The 15,079-nt window shown below is 43.9% G+C and overlaps 1 protein-coding gene across 1 annotated transcript; it reads left to right on the top strand.

Annotated features, from left to right (window-relative positions):
• Nucleotides 1–472: 472 nt before the first annotated feature.
• Nucleotides 473–14,848, top strand: BRI3 (brain protein I3). The gene is made up of 3 exons (XM_032197597.1): nt 473–741; nt 2,283–2,397; nt 14,458–14,848. Exons 1-3 carry the CDS (start codon nt 576–578, stop codon nt 14,588–14,590), a joined length of 414 nt encoding a protein of 137 aa, XP_032053488.1. The 5' UTR covers nt 473–575; the 3' UTR covers nt 14,591–14,848.
• The last annotated feature ends 231 nt before the right edge of the window (nt 14,849–15,079 follow it).

Below are 15,079 nucleotides of genomic sequence, written 5' to 3'. Positions count from 1 at the left end.
CTTTAGAGGATTTCTTGTGGAAACCTCCAGCCACAAAGAGCCCCAGCGGTGCCAGGGGGCAGGGCTGGAGGACAACAGAAGCCAGGGAAGAGCCTCTCAGCATGTGCCTGGACAAAGTACTCATAACTTGGATTTTGGAGGCCGGGCTGCCGGCTAGCGCCGCACCCCTCGCCCTCACCCTTCCTCCGCCCTCCCTCATTGCCCCGCGCGGCCCCTTTAAGGCAGCTCCCCCCCGCCCCGCTCCCGCTCCCCTCAGCGAGGCTCCCGCCCCGCCGGGCCGCGGCGTCACGTGGGGCGCCGTCTCGTGACCGGCCGCGAGCGCAGCAGCCGGGGCCGCCCCCCCCTCCCCTTTCCCGCTCCCCCCCTCCCTTCCCTTCCCTTCCCCTCCCCTCAGGCGCGGGTCCCCCCCTCACCCCCTCCCCGCAGCCGCGGCGCCCCCGGGCGGGCGGGGCGGGGCGGGGCGGGGCGGAGGGCGGCGCCCGGCAGCCCGGGGCGCTGAGGGGAGGGCGCCGCTTCCTCCTCGGGCGGGCAGCGCCTCCGCCTCCTCCTCCTCCCGTCCCCTGTCCCCCCCCAGCATGGACAACAAGCCCCTGCTGCAGGAGCGGCCGCCCGCCTACAGCCCCGCCGCGCAGGGCGCGGGCTACGACTACGGGCAGAGCAACTACGGCGCCATCCCCGCCCCGCAGCCCGGCTTCCAGCCGCCCCCGCCCTACCCGTACCCGGGCGCCGCGGCCGCCGCAGGTGGGTCTGAGGCGGGGGGGGGACGGGAAGGGGGACGGGGAGGGGGCTGGCGGCCTCTGAGGGGAGGCTGTGGGGGCAGCACCCCCCTCACGCACCCTACAGCCCCCTCACACCCCAATCCCCCTCACGCACCTCCGTGCCCCCCTCAGGCGCCTCGCACGCCCCCCGCGCCCCCTCCCCGAGCCCCTCAGGCCGGGCGCTGTCCCCGCGCCTCAGGCGGGCCCCGGGGCAGGGCCGTGGCCTGTGGTGCCCGGCGGGAGGCGCTGAGGGGGCTCCGGGGAGGCGCTGCTGCCTCCCTCCCTCCTTCCTCTCCTCCTCTTCCTCTCCTCCTCCTCTTCTTCCTCCTTTTCCTCCTCCGAGGGGCCCCAGGTGTGCCGGGCTCCGGTACCGAGGCGCCGCCCCACGGGCGGGTGGCTCCTAGGGGAGGGGGGGGATAACGACAGCAGGGAAGTGGCCCCAGGAGGAAACTTGCGCTCTCCGGGCTCCCCGTGTGCCTCTCAGGGCTCCCTGGTTCACGTTTGTTTTGGTCTGGTGAGCCTCGGGAGTCCCGGAGGGGCTGGAGCAGGTGAGCGGTGAGTGAGGCAGTCCTGAGCGCAGCCACAGAGAGGAGCTGCTCAGGAGGAGCTCCGGGGCTGTAAGGGAGTGCTGCTGAAAAGGCAAAAAGTCTGCCAAGCGAGTAGGTGCATTGGGCAGAACTGTGAGGCAGCAGGTAAATCTGCCAGTGACTTGGGACACTGTGTTATGGTACGGGTATTATGACAGTTGGCCTTTTGATTTAAATAGTGAAGTTCATGGGCTTTCTGGTGTGTAACGTGACTGAAGAAAAATCAGAACTGTGCTCTGGGAGAGAAGCTTAGGATGGGTCATACTTGGGCAAAGTGTGTCTTAGCTGTAGGAGTGTACTGCGTACATCTAACCATCCCTTTAAAAGCATTTATTTATTTATTTTTCACATTAATGTGGTAGCCAGGGGCCTGTGCTTCTTAAGTACAGTTCTTCAAATAACCCATTTGCTAGCCAACAAGCTGGATTTTGTGAAAGGTTTTATTTTCTTTGCCATGCAGCCTGCTTCCTTTCCACTTGCATCCTATCTCTCCTGCCTCTCTCTGTAGCCAAAAATGTAACGTGTGGAAGTTGAGCTGGACACCAGTGGAGAGGAAGACATACTCAGTTTCAACTCGTTTGTCTGCCAGAGTGGGGCATACCTGATGCGTAATGTCCAGAAGTGAACTCCACAATCCTCACTTGTTTAAACTGTTTTTGTTCAATGTTCAAACAGCATTGAAACAAACTCTTAAAGTTAATTATTAGCTCAAAATCCTTTTTAGATGGTTAAATTGTGCTAGATACTTGGAGTTCTGAAGTGGTTTTGCTATTAGATGTGCTGACTGGTATGCTTTGATTCTGATTTTGAAAGCTTCTTAAAGTGCTTCACCAAGACACTTCTTTTTTTTATTAAATTGTTCTGTGCTTTTCACTGAACTATTAGTGATTTCTGTGCTTTACACATTGTGATTCAGTTGTTTTTTCCTTTTTTTTAGGATATGCTGTTCCTCCACCGCCATCACAGCCAAACTATTCAAGCACATACACCATTATTCAACAGCCTGCTACCACCACTTCTGTAGTAGTAGTTGGTGGCTGTCCTGCCTGCAGGTAAAATAGTTCTCTAGTTGAGAAATAAACTGAGCCTTATGTTCTATGTTTGAAATGAGAGGTATCCATATAGTTGCCTGGTTTCCTCAGTGTGTCTGTATTAGAATTGAACTAACTGAAAAAGCACTAAAACTCAGCAGTTCTTTAATCTATGTAGTATATCCTAATAGGCTGTAGACAACTGCTTAATTAATACAATAGACTTCATGCAAACATGAATCTGTCTGGTATGATGGAGGAAGATCTGTAAGGGGTGTCTTTAATGAAAAGACAATTCAGTCACAGGTGTAGAGGGTCAGCTCTTTGGGGAGAGGATGACAGGAAGTCCTTTCTGATGCATTTATGACTAGTGATAGCGAGTAACATGACTTTATTGTGAAATGTTCTGTGATCTCTGACTGTCATCAGTTCTGGTTATCTGGCAGACCTGTGGAAGGGCTTCTGCTGCTGTGGTGACTACTCATCCCCACAGTCTGGGCTGTGCAAAACCAGGCAAGGTGGTTGTCAGTATTGGTATAAAACATCAGTATCATAGGGTTTTAAAAGTTCTCTTACTTTATAAGTCCCTTTCCTGTAGAAGTTTAGGGAAATTAATAAATCCGATACAAAGTGGTAAAAAACAGAAAAAAGTGGGCAGCTCTTAGTTAGAATGGCAACAAAAGGGCAACTTCCCCTTCAGTGATCAACAGCCATAAAATAAGAAAAGGGAAGGAGGCATTCTGTTTCACATTAGTGTTGTAAGTCTGCAGTAGTTCCTTTGCACTTCTCAGTTCTCCTCCTCCCAGGATATTAACTAATGAGTGAGGGCAGCCAGATTGCTGCTGGTTTGTGCGCCTGGCCAGCTCTGACTCAAATGCAGAATCATTCTCCTTCTGTTAAAACGTATGGGAGTTACCCTTGTGGCGTCTTATGAGGAAGCACTTTGTATTCTGCAAGTCTGAGCCTTTTCTTGTTCATTTCAAAACATCTAGGAAACAGACTTGCTAGCATAGCTTAAATGATTCTGGGTTTCAGTGCTAGGAAGGTGATGGAGATTGTCATAGTGATGGGGGCAGCGCCTCCGATGCCTTTTGATTGTGATAAAACTGATGTGTGTTTGAGAGTGGGTACCTGCCTTCAAAGGTGGATTCAAATAAGTATCTTGTGATGCTAGGTTAAAGCAGGTGCCTGCTGAAATTCCAGCAGTTAAGGCTGAAAAACCTGTACCAGCTAGAGCTATTGATTTAGAAGATGATGCATGTTTTAAACAACGAGGGAAGGTAACCTCCGAGCTGCTGGGAGGATGTGGTAGATCCTGCCACCAGAGTAATTACATTAAAATGCTCATACTTTAGCTCAACCAGAAGACAGGAAAGATGTTATGTGTTGTCTGGTAAAAGGCAAGCAGTGCATTTATACAGGTCTTCTGGCCTTAAAACCAGGAAATTTCAGGAAAAAAAAAATGGAAGTAGTCTTCTGTGATAATGTAATGTTGGTAGACTCTTGCTGCTATTTTTAGGATTTTTCTTTTTTTTTTTTTTTTCTAGTAGTTATCCAGAGGAGCTCTAGGAGATTCATTTGAAGCAGTCATTTGCAAATAAATAATTCTAGTATCCTTTCAGCCATATCTGGAAAAATGAGCAAGTTTCTATATCTTTTGTAAGGTGCTGTTAAGTGACCTGACTTGAAAAGTTTTTTTTTGTTTGTTTGTTTTTAAGCCATCATCCTGGTGTTACTGGAGGTAGTCAGTGTTTTTTAGAGAGAGAGAGAGAGACACACGTAGCCTAACCACATTTTTGCTCTTAAATCCTTAAGTTTTGCCTTAGTCCGTGAAAAGAAATCAGGTGTGAGACCTGCTGTACTGGTTCCTTTGAGGCACAGTACCACGCACCTTCAATGTAGGACCCATCTACTGTTGATCAGGGACCCACAAGGACCAGCATCTAGTAACAGTGTTCTAAAAACAGTTCAGGCTTGTGTTCTGAAAGGTTACGTTGTCTATTTGCTCGTAATCCTCTTTGACTTCTCAACACCTTAAACATAGTTCTAGTTTACTTTCTTGGCCTGGAAACCTATTTGGTGAAGAATGCAACACGCAGGTAGGTTCTGAATACATCACTGAATAGAAAGGTACTGAAAGGGCATCGATAACGTAAAAAGCTATTAATAGTGCTTAAAACTTTTATTAAACTGCCAAGGCAGTTGTCTTGTTACTCCTTGGATTTGAAGCCATGCATGATTATTAGAGAAGTCCACGTGTTTTAGACTGATAGGGAAAAGGCATGTTTGTGACTGTGGAATAACATAACTGATGGAGAGGGCTAAAGCCCATCAACAGGATTTTGGCAATCAGAAACAAACCAGTCAGCTCTATGGCATGGAAATGCTGCTAATTGAGAGAAAAAAGAGCCATTTTCAACTTAAAAAAGATGATTTTGAGGAGAAACATGTGGTACTGATCTGTTACTTTGGTATGAGTGTGTTTTATTGCAGAGTTGCAAGTGATTTTGGGGTTTACAGGCTAGCTACAGTAGCTAGGTAGCTACCAATCTTCAGGCTTAGTTTGTGGTGTGAAGTCATAAAAAGTACAAAGTATCTCTAGAAGTAGGTAGCCTGCCCCTGGTCACCATGTAATTGCATTTTATTAAAAAAAAAATCTCTCTGAAGCATTGATGTATCTGTGGGATGACTCTTGCCTTGTGAGCTGTACCTCTTGCCTAAAGTTATTCATTAGTCAAATCATCCTCATTCGTCCTTGGTCAGTGTTGCTTTCTAATTACAGACTTCAGCCTTGCTGTGTGTTGCATCCTTCTTTGCATTGCTAAGAAGTTTAGGGTGGCTGCAGTGCTCGTAGTGTGAGCTCCTCTTCCAGCCCAGCCCTGATGTGCAGAGAATCAAACTGAGGTGCAGAATGTTGTCAGTTTTAGGTCTGGTAGTTGACATGTAAGGATTAGCCAAGTCTGGCTTTTAAGCTATTTTATGTTCCCAAGAACAGCTTGAGTCATTACAGCCACTAACTTCAGAGATCCAGCCATGTAATTTAATTATCTTTTTAGCTGGGAGAATGCAGCCTGGCTGCTTCTCTTGTGGTCACTTTCATTTTCTTTTTCTCCATTTCTTGTTCGTGGGTAGAACAAACTGCAAAGGAATGTTTGCTTTCCTGTTTCTTAACAGAGGAAAGATCCATTAAAAAACTGTGACAAACATACTTTTGATCTGAAGTTTACAAAACCTGGTTCTTTCAAAATCTAGGCAGAGCCTGCGATTGTCCCTGTTGGGTGTTTATGTTTGTGTTTAACAGGAATTTGGTTCTTTGAAAGAAAGGGTGAGGGAGAGGACATGCCACTGCACTGTGGTGGCTTTCTCTTCTGATGGTTATGAATTACCTGCTTGAGAAGTATTACCATGGGTTCCAAATTATGGTAATACTGAAGCTTCTTCCAGGACTGAAGGATGAGGGACTGCTATGAGTAAAACTTTATTCTCAGATCTCTGAGCCTTCTTCCTGGTAGTGGTGTGGGTTTGTTTGTTTGATTTTTGATTTGATAAAGTAGAAGGTTCACAGATTTTGGTTGATATTTGTTTTTATTCAATTAAGGGCATCACTGCTGAGAAAAGTGTTCTGGAAAAATTGTGTTTAAATGATAAACTCCTTCAAAATGTCAATCTTCTGCTTACTTCAATCACAAGTGCTGTGTGTGGTTTGAGAGAAGCTCATGCAGGGTACAGGATTTCTGTAGGTATTCACAAGAAATAACTTTTTATATATATTCTTTAATATAACATTTTAATATGTACTGGCTAAATATTAAAGGAATAATAATAATAAAAAAGCTATTTATCAGATGTACTTGTTGTCCTGAAGAAAAGCTGGGGATTTTCAGTTTCTAGCAGCAGGCTGACACGCTACAGAGATCCTTTTGAATCTTGTGAGTAAAGCCAACTTTGAAATACCATTTCAAGGGTGCTGTAAAGAGGAGTAGCTATAATGGTGCAGCAGCTCATGACACTGCTTTCTGTCACAAAGCAGCTCAGCCTGTGCTGAATCAAAGTAGCTTCCTTATAATATGCAGCTTTTTGTAAACGTGTGCTGTTTGGACAGATAGGGGCGTTCATTCCTGCTGTGCTGTAATTTGGTGGCTGGAGCAGTTAGGGCATGAAATTCAGCAGTGACTTACGCATGTGACTGTGAAGAAGAAAGCCTTGATACAGCAGACTTGAGCAGATGCCATGAGTCTGCCACTCGGAATTACTGGCTAGGATAGCTGTAACTTTTTTTTTTTTTTTTTTTAACCAGCCTTACAGCAGAGGCATGCAGCTGCTTAGCAGGAAGTTGGATACCTAAGCCCAGGAGAAGAAAGGAGTTGGTGACCCTTGGAACAGGGTCCCAAGGGAGAACAGCATAGTTTCATAGCAGTTCTGAGGATTTTTGTAGTGCTGTTTTGAACCGATTGGTGGAAAATAATCAAAATACATCTTTTTCTAATAAATGAGACTTTATGCAGTTAACAAGATACATCAGAAATATATTCCCTAGGGACCGGATTATTGCTCTTATAGTGGCTGTTAACTCCCAGTTGGCTGCTGGGCTTGAGCTGATAACATTTCTTTTTTGTCATCATTTGTCTTGGTGTCTGTACTCTGATAATTAGAATTTCTTTGTAGCAGTGAGGAGGAAACTGGTCTTGTTTGCTAGGTGAGGATGGTAACCAGAGGTGATAGTAACTTGGCCACATTACATGCTGAGTGGTGGTAGGGGGAAGACCACAGATCAACAACCATTCAGTGTGCCTTCAAGCTGAGGCTGGAGAAACTGGCTCCTCTCTGAGTGGAAACTATAACTGTGTTAGTATACCATCAGGAGTTGCATCTTTAGTTATCAATTTTCTTCTTCTACTACTTGCAGGTGAGATTTAAACTGCTTAACCTAGCTGCTTTTGTTGGATTAGCTAGGATAGACACAAGGAGAAGCTATGTTTTTTTTTTTTTTTTTTTTTTTTTCACATTCAGAATTAGAGGTCTCACGTGCAACTTCCAAAGTCCCTGCTTGTCCCTGGTCTGACTGTTTCCACTGAAATCTAAAGTTAAAGACTCAACCAACCTTGGAGGCAGGAGAAATTGGGATACTGTTCTGAAAATTCCCCTTGCTTGATCAGTCAGGGAGTATGTGTGTGTAAGACAGCTGGAGGCACCTCTTAGTGAAGTGCAGCTTCTTTTCAGGTCTTGCAGTGCTGTATCATGCAATCAGAATGCTATCTTTGATTACTCAGGCTGACCCTTGGACTTCATTTATAAGGGATAAAAAATGCTGATAGGCACACATCTAAGTACTGTGATGTAGTGTTGAGTCTAAAAATGCTCGTGGTAAATTGTACTAATGTTGTGTTTTCAAATCTCCCTGTTGGCTCTCTGATCCTGAGCACATGACTTAATGTTAATGTTTTGAGACTTATTTCCAAGAAAAGGCCCGTCTGAAAACTAATTTGGTATTAAATGCTTGTCAGTGGGAATAATTGACCTTGCTTTATGGAATTGGCATCTGCAGTATAGCTTAAATCCAAGACACTGCTTGCAGTATAAATAAACCTTTCCTCTTTATTTTTAGATTGGGAGTGGTGCAGTTATAATCAGCTTTTATGTGGTTTGTGTAGAACAAAATTTATGTTTGGTTACGTTAATGAATCTACAACTTGAATATGGAATCTAATTAGTCTGTAGCTCAGGTAAGATACACAAGCACAAACTAAAATATTCATGTTCTCCTTTATAAAAAGTTTTTTTTTCCTCCTTCTAAATTTAGTAACTGGCTAAGCAGAGACAGTGACTGGATAAGTGTTCGTCTAAAATTAGGTGGTGACACAAATCAACAGAAACCAGAGCATGCTTGTGGAGTTAATGCTGTAGTAGCAGTCACGCTGCTATGGAGGTGCTAGGAAATAACTGAAATAACAGGTATGTTGTGGGGGAGGTCACACGGATACGCTCCTGTTGAGCTTCCCAAATGAGCGTCACCTGGAACAGACTCAGTCTGTTCCCTGGTTGTGCTGGCCCTGGGCCTCCTCTGCTGCCGAGCTGGCCGTGCTTCTTGCCGCTTGCTTCATCCCTCTCAGACCTTCTCCCTGGTTCTGGTGTTGAATATGGACAGCAAGTTGTCACTGTCTTATTTCACTGGCATTCTGCGTGACCAAAGAATGCTTCCTGAATAACTGTGTTTAGGGGGAAGGGAGTTCAAAGTAAATTGTATTTAAAGTGTCAGGGACATCTGCTGACCAGGAGACCTAGGCCTTTGCAAGCTGATTAAGAGGGTTGATGGTAATGGGTTAGACAGCAGTCATCTAAGCTTGGGTTTGCAGCTGCTCAGGGCTGACCAGAAGTACCCTGACTGATCCCTCTTTAATGTTTAGTATGTTTATACCTTAAGGTCAAATCAAAATTAGGCTGCTTATACCCTTAAACACATTGGTGTACTTGTCAGAAAGGTAGACTTCAGGGCAGGAACTGAATATAAAATTATGAAAAGATTGGCTGTTTTGAATTTACCACTGATGTCCTTTCTGTTACTGTATCTATAACCAGTCTGGTTGTGTCTAAGCAGTTTTGAATCTCTTTGCGTTTCAGTCCTGTTAGCATATTCTTCCCAGGAGATGGCACTTCTATTAGCACATCTCTTCCCTGGTGAATGAAGTTGAAGGCATGAGAGCCTTGTTTACTGACCCTATTCTTTAATTATAGTCTAATTTTGAGGGTTCCTTACAATGTAACTGTACAGCTTTAGTGTCTGGATGTGTCCTAGCAAACAAATTATCGTGACGCTTTCCTATTAGCCTGAAGACATACTGTGTAAACTCTGCTTGTGATCAGTATGTTCAGGTAGGACAGCTAGTGGGAAATCTCTGGAAGCAGGCATTAATAGGGAGTTCTTTGCCCTGCTTTCAAAGTCAGTCTAGTGAAGTGTCTTTTCTTTGTGTTAGTATGCTCTGAACTTGACCTAGCAAGCCAATTTTGATGTTTTCTGACTGGTTAGTAGTACACAGCTGATTTGGGATTAGGACTTGAAGGTTGAGTAGCAAGGACATATTGACAGAGGCTACCTTTTCTCTACTATTATTCTTCCCTTTTGACACTTCTGTTAAGCCCTTTTTTTTTTTTTTTTTTGTAATGAGGACAAAAGCTGCATATAGTAGTCAAGATGAAGCATTAATAATCCAGAGCATATGGAAAAAATATACTTTGTGATATGCTCTTGTATGGTGTTTGCCTGTTTTCCAGTTGCGAGTGATGACTGTTGTGTTCATCATTTTTTAGTAGCTCCTTCCACTCTTCTTTCTTCTACTATCTATCCCCTCTTTTTTCCCCATCAATATTTAAGTCTCCTGGGGACTGCTTTGTGGTGGGAGAGGAAGGGAAGCAGCCACCACTGCCACGGTCTGAGGGGAATTCTTGGCTACAGTTCTTTGTAGCAGAACCCAAGACACAAACTGAAGAGTAATATTAAACAAGCTGAGCAACTCTGGTGTCTGTAGTTTCTCTGAGTACCGCTCGCTAAGGTGATGCGGGGAAGATGCAGGGCAAGTGCTGTGAGTCAGTGACTAATGTGCCAAATCATGGGTGAGCTCCTGCTTTGCAGCAGGGATGGTCTGGCTCCTTTTTGTCTGCTGGCATGTAGTGTCGTTCGTCAGCACTTTCCCTATGTAGGTAGAAATGGTTTGCATGCCAGGTGAGGGAGACACGAAGCTTTTCCTCTCTGACCCTTGTAAACCCACTGGACGTACTTGTCATCAAGCCAGCAGTAGTGAAAAAGGCTACAGCTGCGTGCATGTGTCCCACAAGAACTGCCTGCAGTGTCTGGACAGGTGTGGAGCTGCCAAGCCTGACTACAGAAGAGTGCTTGGGTAAACTACATTGTGAAGACAACTGGTAGTGATTTTTCTGAGACATTGCTCTTGCTCTGCTGTCTGTAGACAATGGTCAGTGCTAAAATTTCTGGGAGTATTAGGTATAAAAGTGGGATTCTGTGTTCTTTCAGTCAGGTACTCATTGTGACAAGGATCAGTCACTGAATCAAAATTCAGAACCCCGGGAGATAAGCTGGAGCAGCTTTCTGGCATGGCAGTCTGTTTGTTTAGGTCTTGTCAGTGGAGAGCATCCTGTCCTTCTGCAGAAGATGTAAAGAATATTTACCAAGTAGAAGGCTGCATTGTTACCTTATGCTTGATTCCTTACACACATCTTTGACTTTGGTTGGAGAATAGAATACTACTGATACCACAACTACTGTACTGTGAACGTTAGTGTCATTAGTACTTGTAGTATTAGCAATAATATCTGTGGGTGACAAGCCAGAATCCTTATCCTTTACAACGTTTCTTGACTCTCCTGGTGTGCTGAATACGGAGATTCTGTCCAGGAGAAAGACAGTTCTATGGATTTGGGCAGCATCACAGGTAAAAACTTCAGCTGTACTTTAAGCAAATATTGATATCTGGAGTTGGGAATGGAAGTATGAGAACAGAAGCTAAGAGGGACTGGAAGGAAAGATGAAATTTTTCCCATGTCTGAGGAGGCTTCCAAGAAGTGCTATGGAGCCTTGTGTGGGGAAAAAAAAGTGGTACCTATACCACTGGGACTAATTCTACAAAATTTGTGCCAGGTCTGGGGAAAAATGGTAGGATCACAAATCCTAGAGATTTTGTTACAACTGTAGAACGCTTCTGCAGAGCTGACCTCTCATTGCTCTTAAGTCTCTGTACACACAGGTGATAGTGTTCAAAAGTAATCTTACGTTCTTATGCTCGCATGGACAGAGGGAGCTCTGGCAGTGTGTGTGTCTTGACAGGCAATAGAGGTGGTGTGATGCTGAGGTTGTAGGAGTAGCCACCGTGAGCAATGCAGGCTACAAAACTCAGACTCAGGATACTTGTGTGCTGAGACCACACTCAGTAGGCTGATCAGAGTGCTAGTCTGTATCTCAGCTTGTTGCCTTAATAGAGCCTTTTGGAATTACTGCAGGGATCAGCTGTACTCTGAGAATATCTTACACCAAATCGGAAGTCAACTTCTATCGTGCAACTCTGTAAACAGAAGGACGTTCAACAAAAGGACAGGACTGATGCTGAAATCCTAAACTGAACATGAAGTTGTGTAAGCAGCAGAGTATCAAGAATGCTTTGAAAAAACACCTTTGGCTTTTTATGATGGTCGAGGGGACGGGCAGCAGCTCTTAAGTTAAAACAAGTTGTAATGTTTTAGTCAATTGCAGTAAGGGAGCAGTCTCTGAGACTGCATCTTCTTCTCTTCATTTTATTCACTTGTACAATAGCCTGGGACTGCTCTATAGGGAAAAAACAACTTGTTGGTCTTGGCACCTTGCCTGTTGTAGCACGTATTTCAAGGTCACTTAGCCTGGTTTCTGTTGACTTTCACTGTAGCAGGCAATCAAAGAGGTCACTTCTTGTTCAAGTGTTTTGCTAACCTCCAAATCTTGATTTTATTTTTTTTTTTTTATAGCTGCTCAATTTTCTTAAGTCTGAATGCTTAGGCTTTTCTGTCTATATTAATTCTGGGGGACATTCAAATATAGCACTTCAGAAAGGGTTGGAGACTGAAGTTAAATGTCTGTTCAGATATTTTTCTGCTGTGACACAAAACTGCTGAACCAGAATTCTTCTTGTGTAGGGCGGTCATCCAGTCAGGCCTAGTCTGGAGCTACGCAATGCCAAATAGTGGGTTCTCCTGCAGCTCTACAGAGACTTGGGATTTTTGAAATAGAAGCCTGGGAACACCTACTGAGGGTTATTTTAATAGTGCTGCATGTTTGGCCTTTTGGATTATTTCTCTAGCTACCAGAAATAAACTTGCTAAACTTATGACAGTAGTGCTGCACCTCTTGAGCTGTTCTAGTGACTTAGAAAGCCTGAATGTGAGTGGTTAGCCTAGTCCTATACATGCTTATTTAATTGGCACTTTCTACCATGAAGTGCTGGTATTTAAAGTACTTTCACACTTGATCTACAGCTAGATTTTTTTTTTTTTAAACCCCTCTCATCCTGGTGATGTGGCCAGAGCCCTGAGTTCCCGGTGTAGCTAGCCTTTCATGTGTTATATAGTCTCACGCAGTCTGAAGAAAAGTCTGCAGCCATCTGAAATAATGCACTGGCAACTGGAGACTGGTGTTTTTAGTTTGCTTTTAGTTTCTCAGTGTGCTAGTCTGCTAGTGATAGGCAATAAGTTACGTTAATCTCCCTGTGCTGAGTCTGTTTTGCCCATAGTGATAACTGGTATGTGATCTCTCTGTTGTTACCTCAACTCTTGAGCCCTTTTGTGTTTTCTCCCCCTTTTTTGTTGAGGAGGAGGAGTGAGAGCTGTTGTGGTGGAGCTCAGCTGCCCAGCTGGGTAAAACTACCACAGCTCTTTCAGGACTTTGGTTTCTGGTGATCTTGATGCAATAGAGCAAGAAGTTCAAGTCATGTTATTACATGTCAATAGCAAAAAAGGTTCTTTTGTGCCTTTGTGCTAAAGAAATAAGGAGCATTTCTAGTAAGACTGCTTGCTTATATAACCTTTGACATTGCCAACGAAGCAACTGCCATATTACTTCTGCTTTAATTGTTTTCTTCTGTCACTTGACTTTCTGTGAGGTAAGGAGTTGTGGAATTTCATGGCTTAAATAGCAAGTCTTGCTGCTGTGAAAACATCCTTTTTGTCAGCTGATTTGGAAATACTTAGCTTTGTGTAAAGTATCTTTTTAAAGATACTCTGAGCAGTGTATGCTCTGTACAGATACCAATGGTTCTGTGCGGTGTACCAGGGCTATTTGCAGTAGAATTGAATTACCAGAGCATCAATTCTGGGCAGAAGCGACTCAATATTCTTTTTTATCTGAGCTCACTTCACATCACTACTTGATGTTTGTGGAAACAAAGTGGAAAACTGCTGCTTTCCTCAGTGACAAGCCTAGCTGATGAAACACAGACTTATACTGCATGTAGTTACCTAGTTTTAACTTGCCTGGTGAAAGCATGAGCTGGATGGTTGACCAGAAGCCTTTAGCCAGTGTTACACAACTTCAATTCAGATCTTTCTGTTAGAAAGAAACTGAGAAAAACACTCCGGATCATCAGACCAAAACGTTCAGAAAGCAAAGACTATTATTATTTTTCCTGAAAGAGCTCTAGTGCCTGTATCCTCTGGGTGACATGAGGCTGAATGAACTGAGAGGGTTCACACTGGGATATTGTGGAAGCTAGGTAGGCAAAGCATGTGACACAAGCGTGACTGCTGCCTGTTGTGAAAGACCTAAACAGCTGAGAAATGGAGCTGTTTTGTTGACCTGCAGTAACCAGAACAACACGGATAGTTAAATAAAAGTTATCACAGATTATTTTAAAAGCACACTTGTTTTCATTTTTATGAGCATATTCTTTAGTTGGTAGTAAGGTCTAGGAAAGTTTATCCTTACCTATACAGAAAAACTTGACCCTAGAAAGGGCTAGCAAGGAAAATGGTTTGATACTTGCTTTACTGCCTATCCTGACCACTTGATCTGTTAGTCCTGTGTAGTTACTTGGCAAGGTTAGTTAACTAGTGACCTAGCATGCAGGAATACAAGAAGGGAGCTGTGAGTTTCAGATCCTTCAGGGACCAGCTAGTAATAACATATGTCAGAAGCTGCAAAGGCTTTTGTGATAAAGCTTTATGAATCTGAGAGCACACGTGCGTTCAGTGAGTTCCACTGTGTATCTGGTGCTGTACCTGTGTGTTTTTCAGTGTACCGGAATTAACCAAGTAATACAGCTGATCAGAGCTGTGGTGGCTGTGTCTTGTGCTAAATACTAGTCCTGTTTTCCTGTTTTGTGGTGATTGATAAAGAAATGGCTGCTTTCTGAAACTGAAGTGGTATAATTCAAAGCATTCTGTTGCAAGCTAATGGCATAAAAGACTTTTATTTAAAAAAAACTACATGCACTTCCTTTTGCTCTACTAAATGTTTTCTTCCTTTAAGTGACTGCCAAATCACAAAGTGGTAGCTTTGCATTAAACATAGTGGGTGTCTTTGACTCAGTCTGTTTTCCGTTTTTACAGGGTTGGCGTTTTGGAGGACACCTTCACCTGCCTTGGTGTTTTGTGTGCCATTGTATTCTTTCCAATTGGGATTCTGTTCTGTCTTGCACTGAGGCAGCGAAGATGCCCTAATTGTGGGGCAGCTTTTGGCTGAAGGGGACGATCGTGGATGTGCTTATGGAAGCTACAACTGTTAGCATACTTTCTAATGTAAATGTCATGTACAATCATTTTATTTGCTTCAGACCTGTTTTTGTAAAGTGTGAAGAAATTTAGTCTCTTGCATGTAATTTAAACTTAATCTTTTATGAGCATGTGCATTGCAAAACATGAAAACCCAACTTGTTTTCCATGTTTAGTGGCACCTCTTGAAAACTAAATAAAAACTGCTTTTCCTTTTTGCAATCCTCAACTTGTGGCTGGGTTATTACATATCTGACTAACGTATCTGATAACATGTACTCTGAAAGTGAAGTTAGTAATCCTAGCTACAACTAAGGATGAGTATTTGTCAGGATCATTACGATGAAAATAGTCATGATTTAGGGCTGTAATTGTTGAAACATGCAGATTCCTTCAACCTGACTGTTTCTGAGGAAAGTAGGGCAAGTGCTGTCTGTGTAATGGACGTGGCTGAATAGAT

This window comes from Aythya fuligula, chromosome 15, assembly GCF_009819795.1.
Source record: "Aythya fuligula isolate bAytFul2 chromosome 15, bAytFul2.pri, whole genome shotgun sequence".
Lineage (NCBI taxonomy): Eukaryota > Metazoa > Chordata > Aves > Anseriformes > Anatidae > Aythya > Aythya fuligula.
This window is presented reverse-complemented; position numbering and strand designations above follow the sequence as displayed.

Bases quoted from the DNA above. Each gene is read 5' to 3' on its own strand.
- BRI3 (XM_032197597.1), top strand. From the start codon at position 576: ATGGACAACAAGCCCCTGCTGCAGGAGCGGCCGCCCGCCTACAGCCCC. The intron at 742-2,282 runs GTGGGTCTGAGG...CCTTTTTTTTAG, and splicing joins GGGCGCCGCGGCCGCCGCAG to GATATGCTGTTCCTCCACCG. The intron at 2,398-14,457 runs GTAAAATAGTTC...CCGTTTTTACAG, and splicing joins GGTGGCTGTCCTGCCTGCAG to GGTTGGCGTTTTGGAGGACA.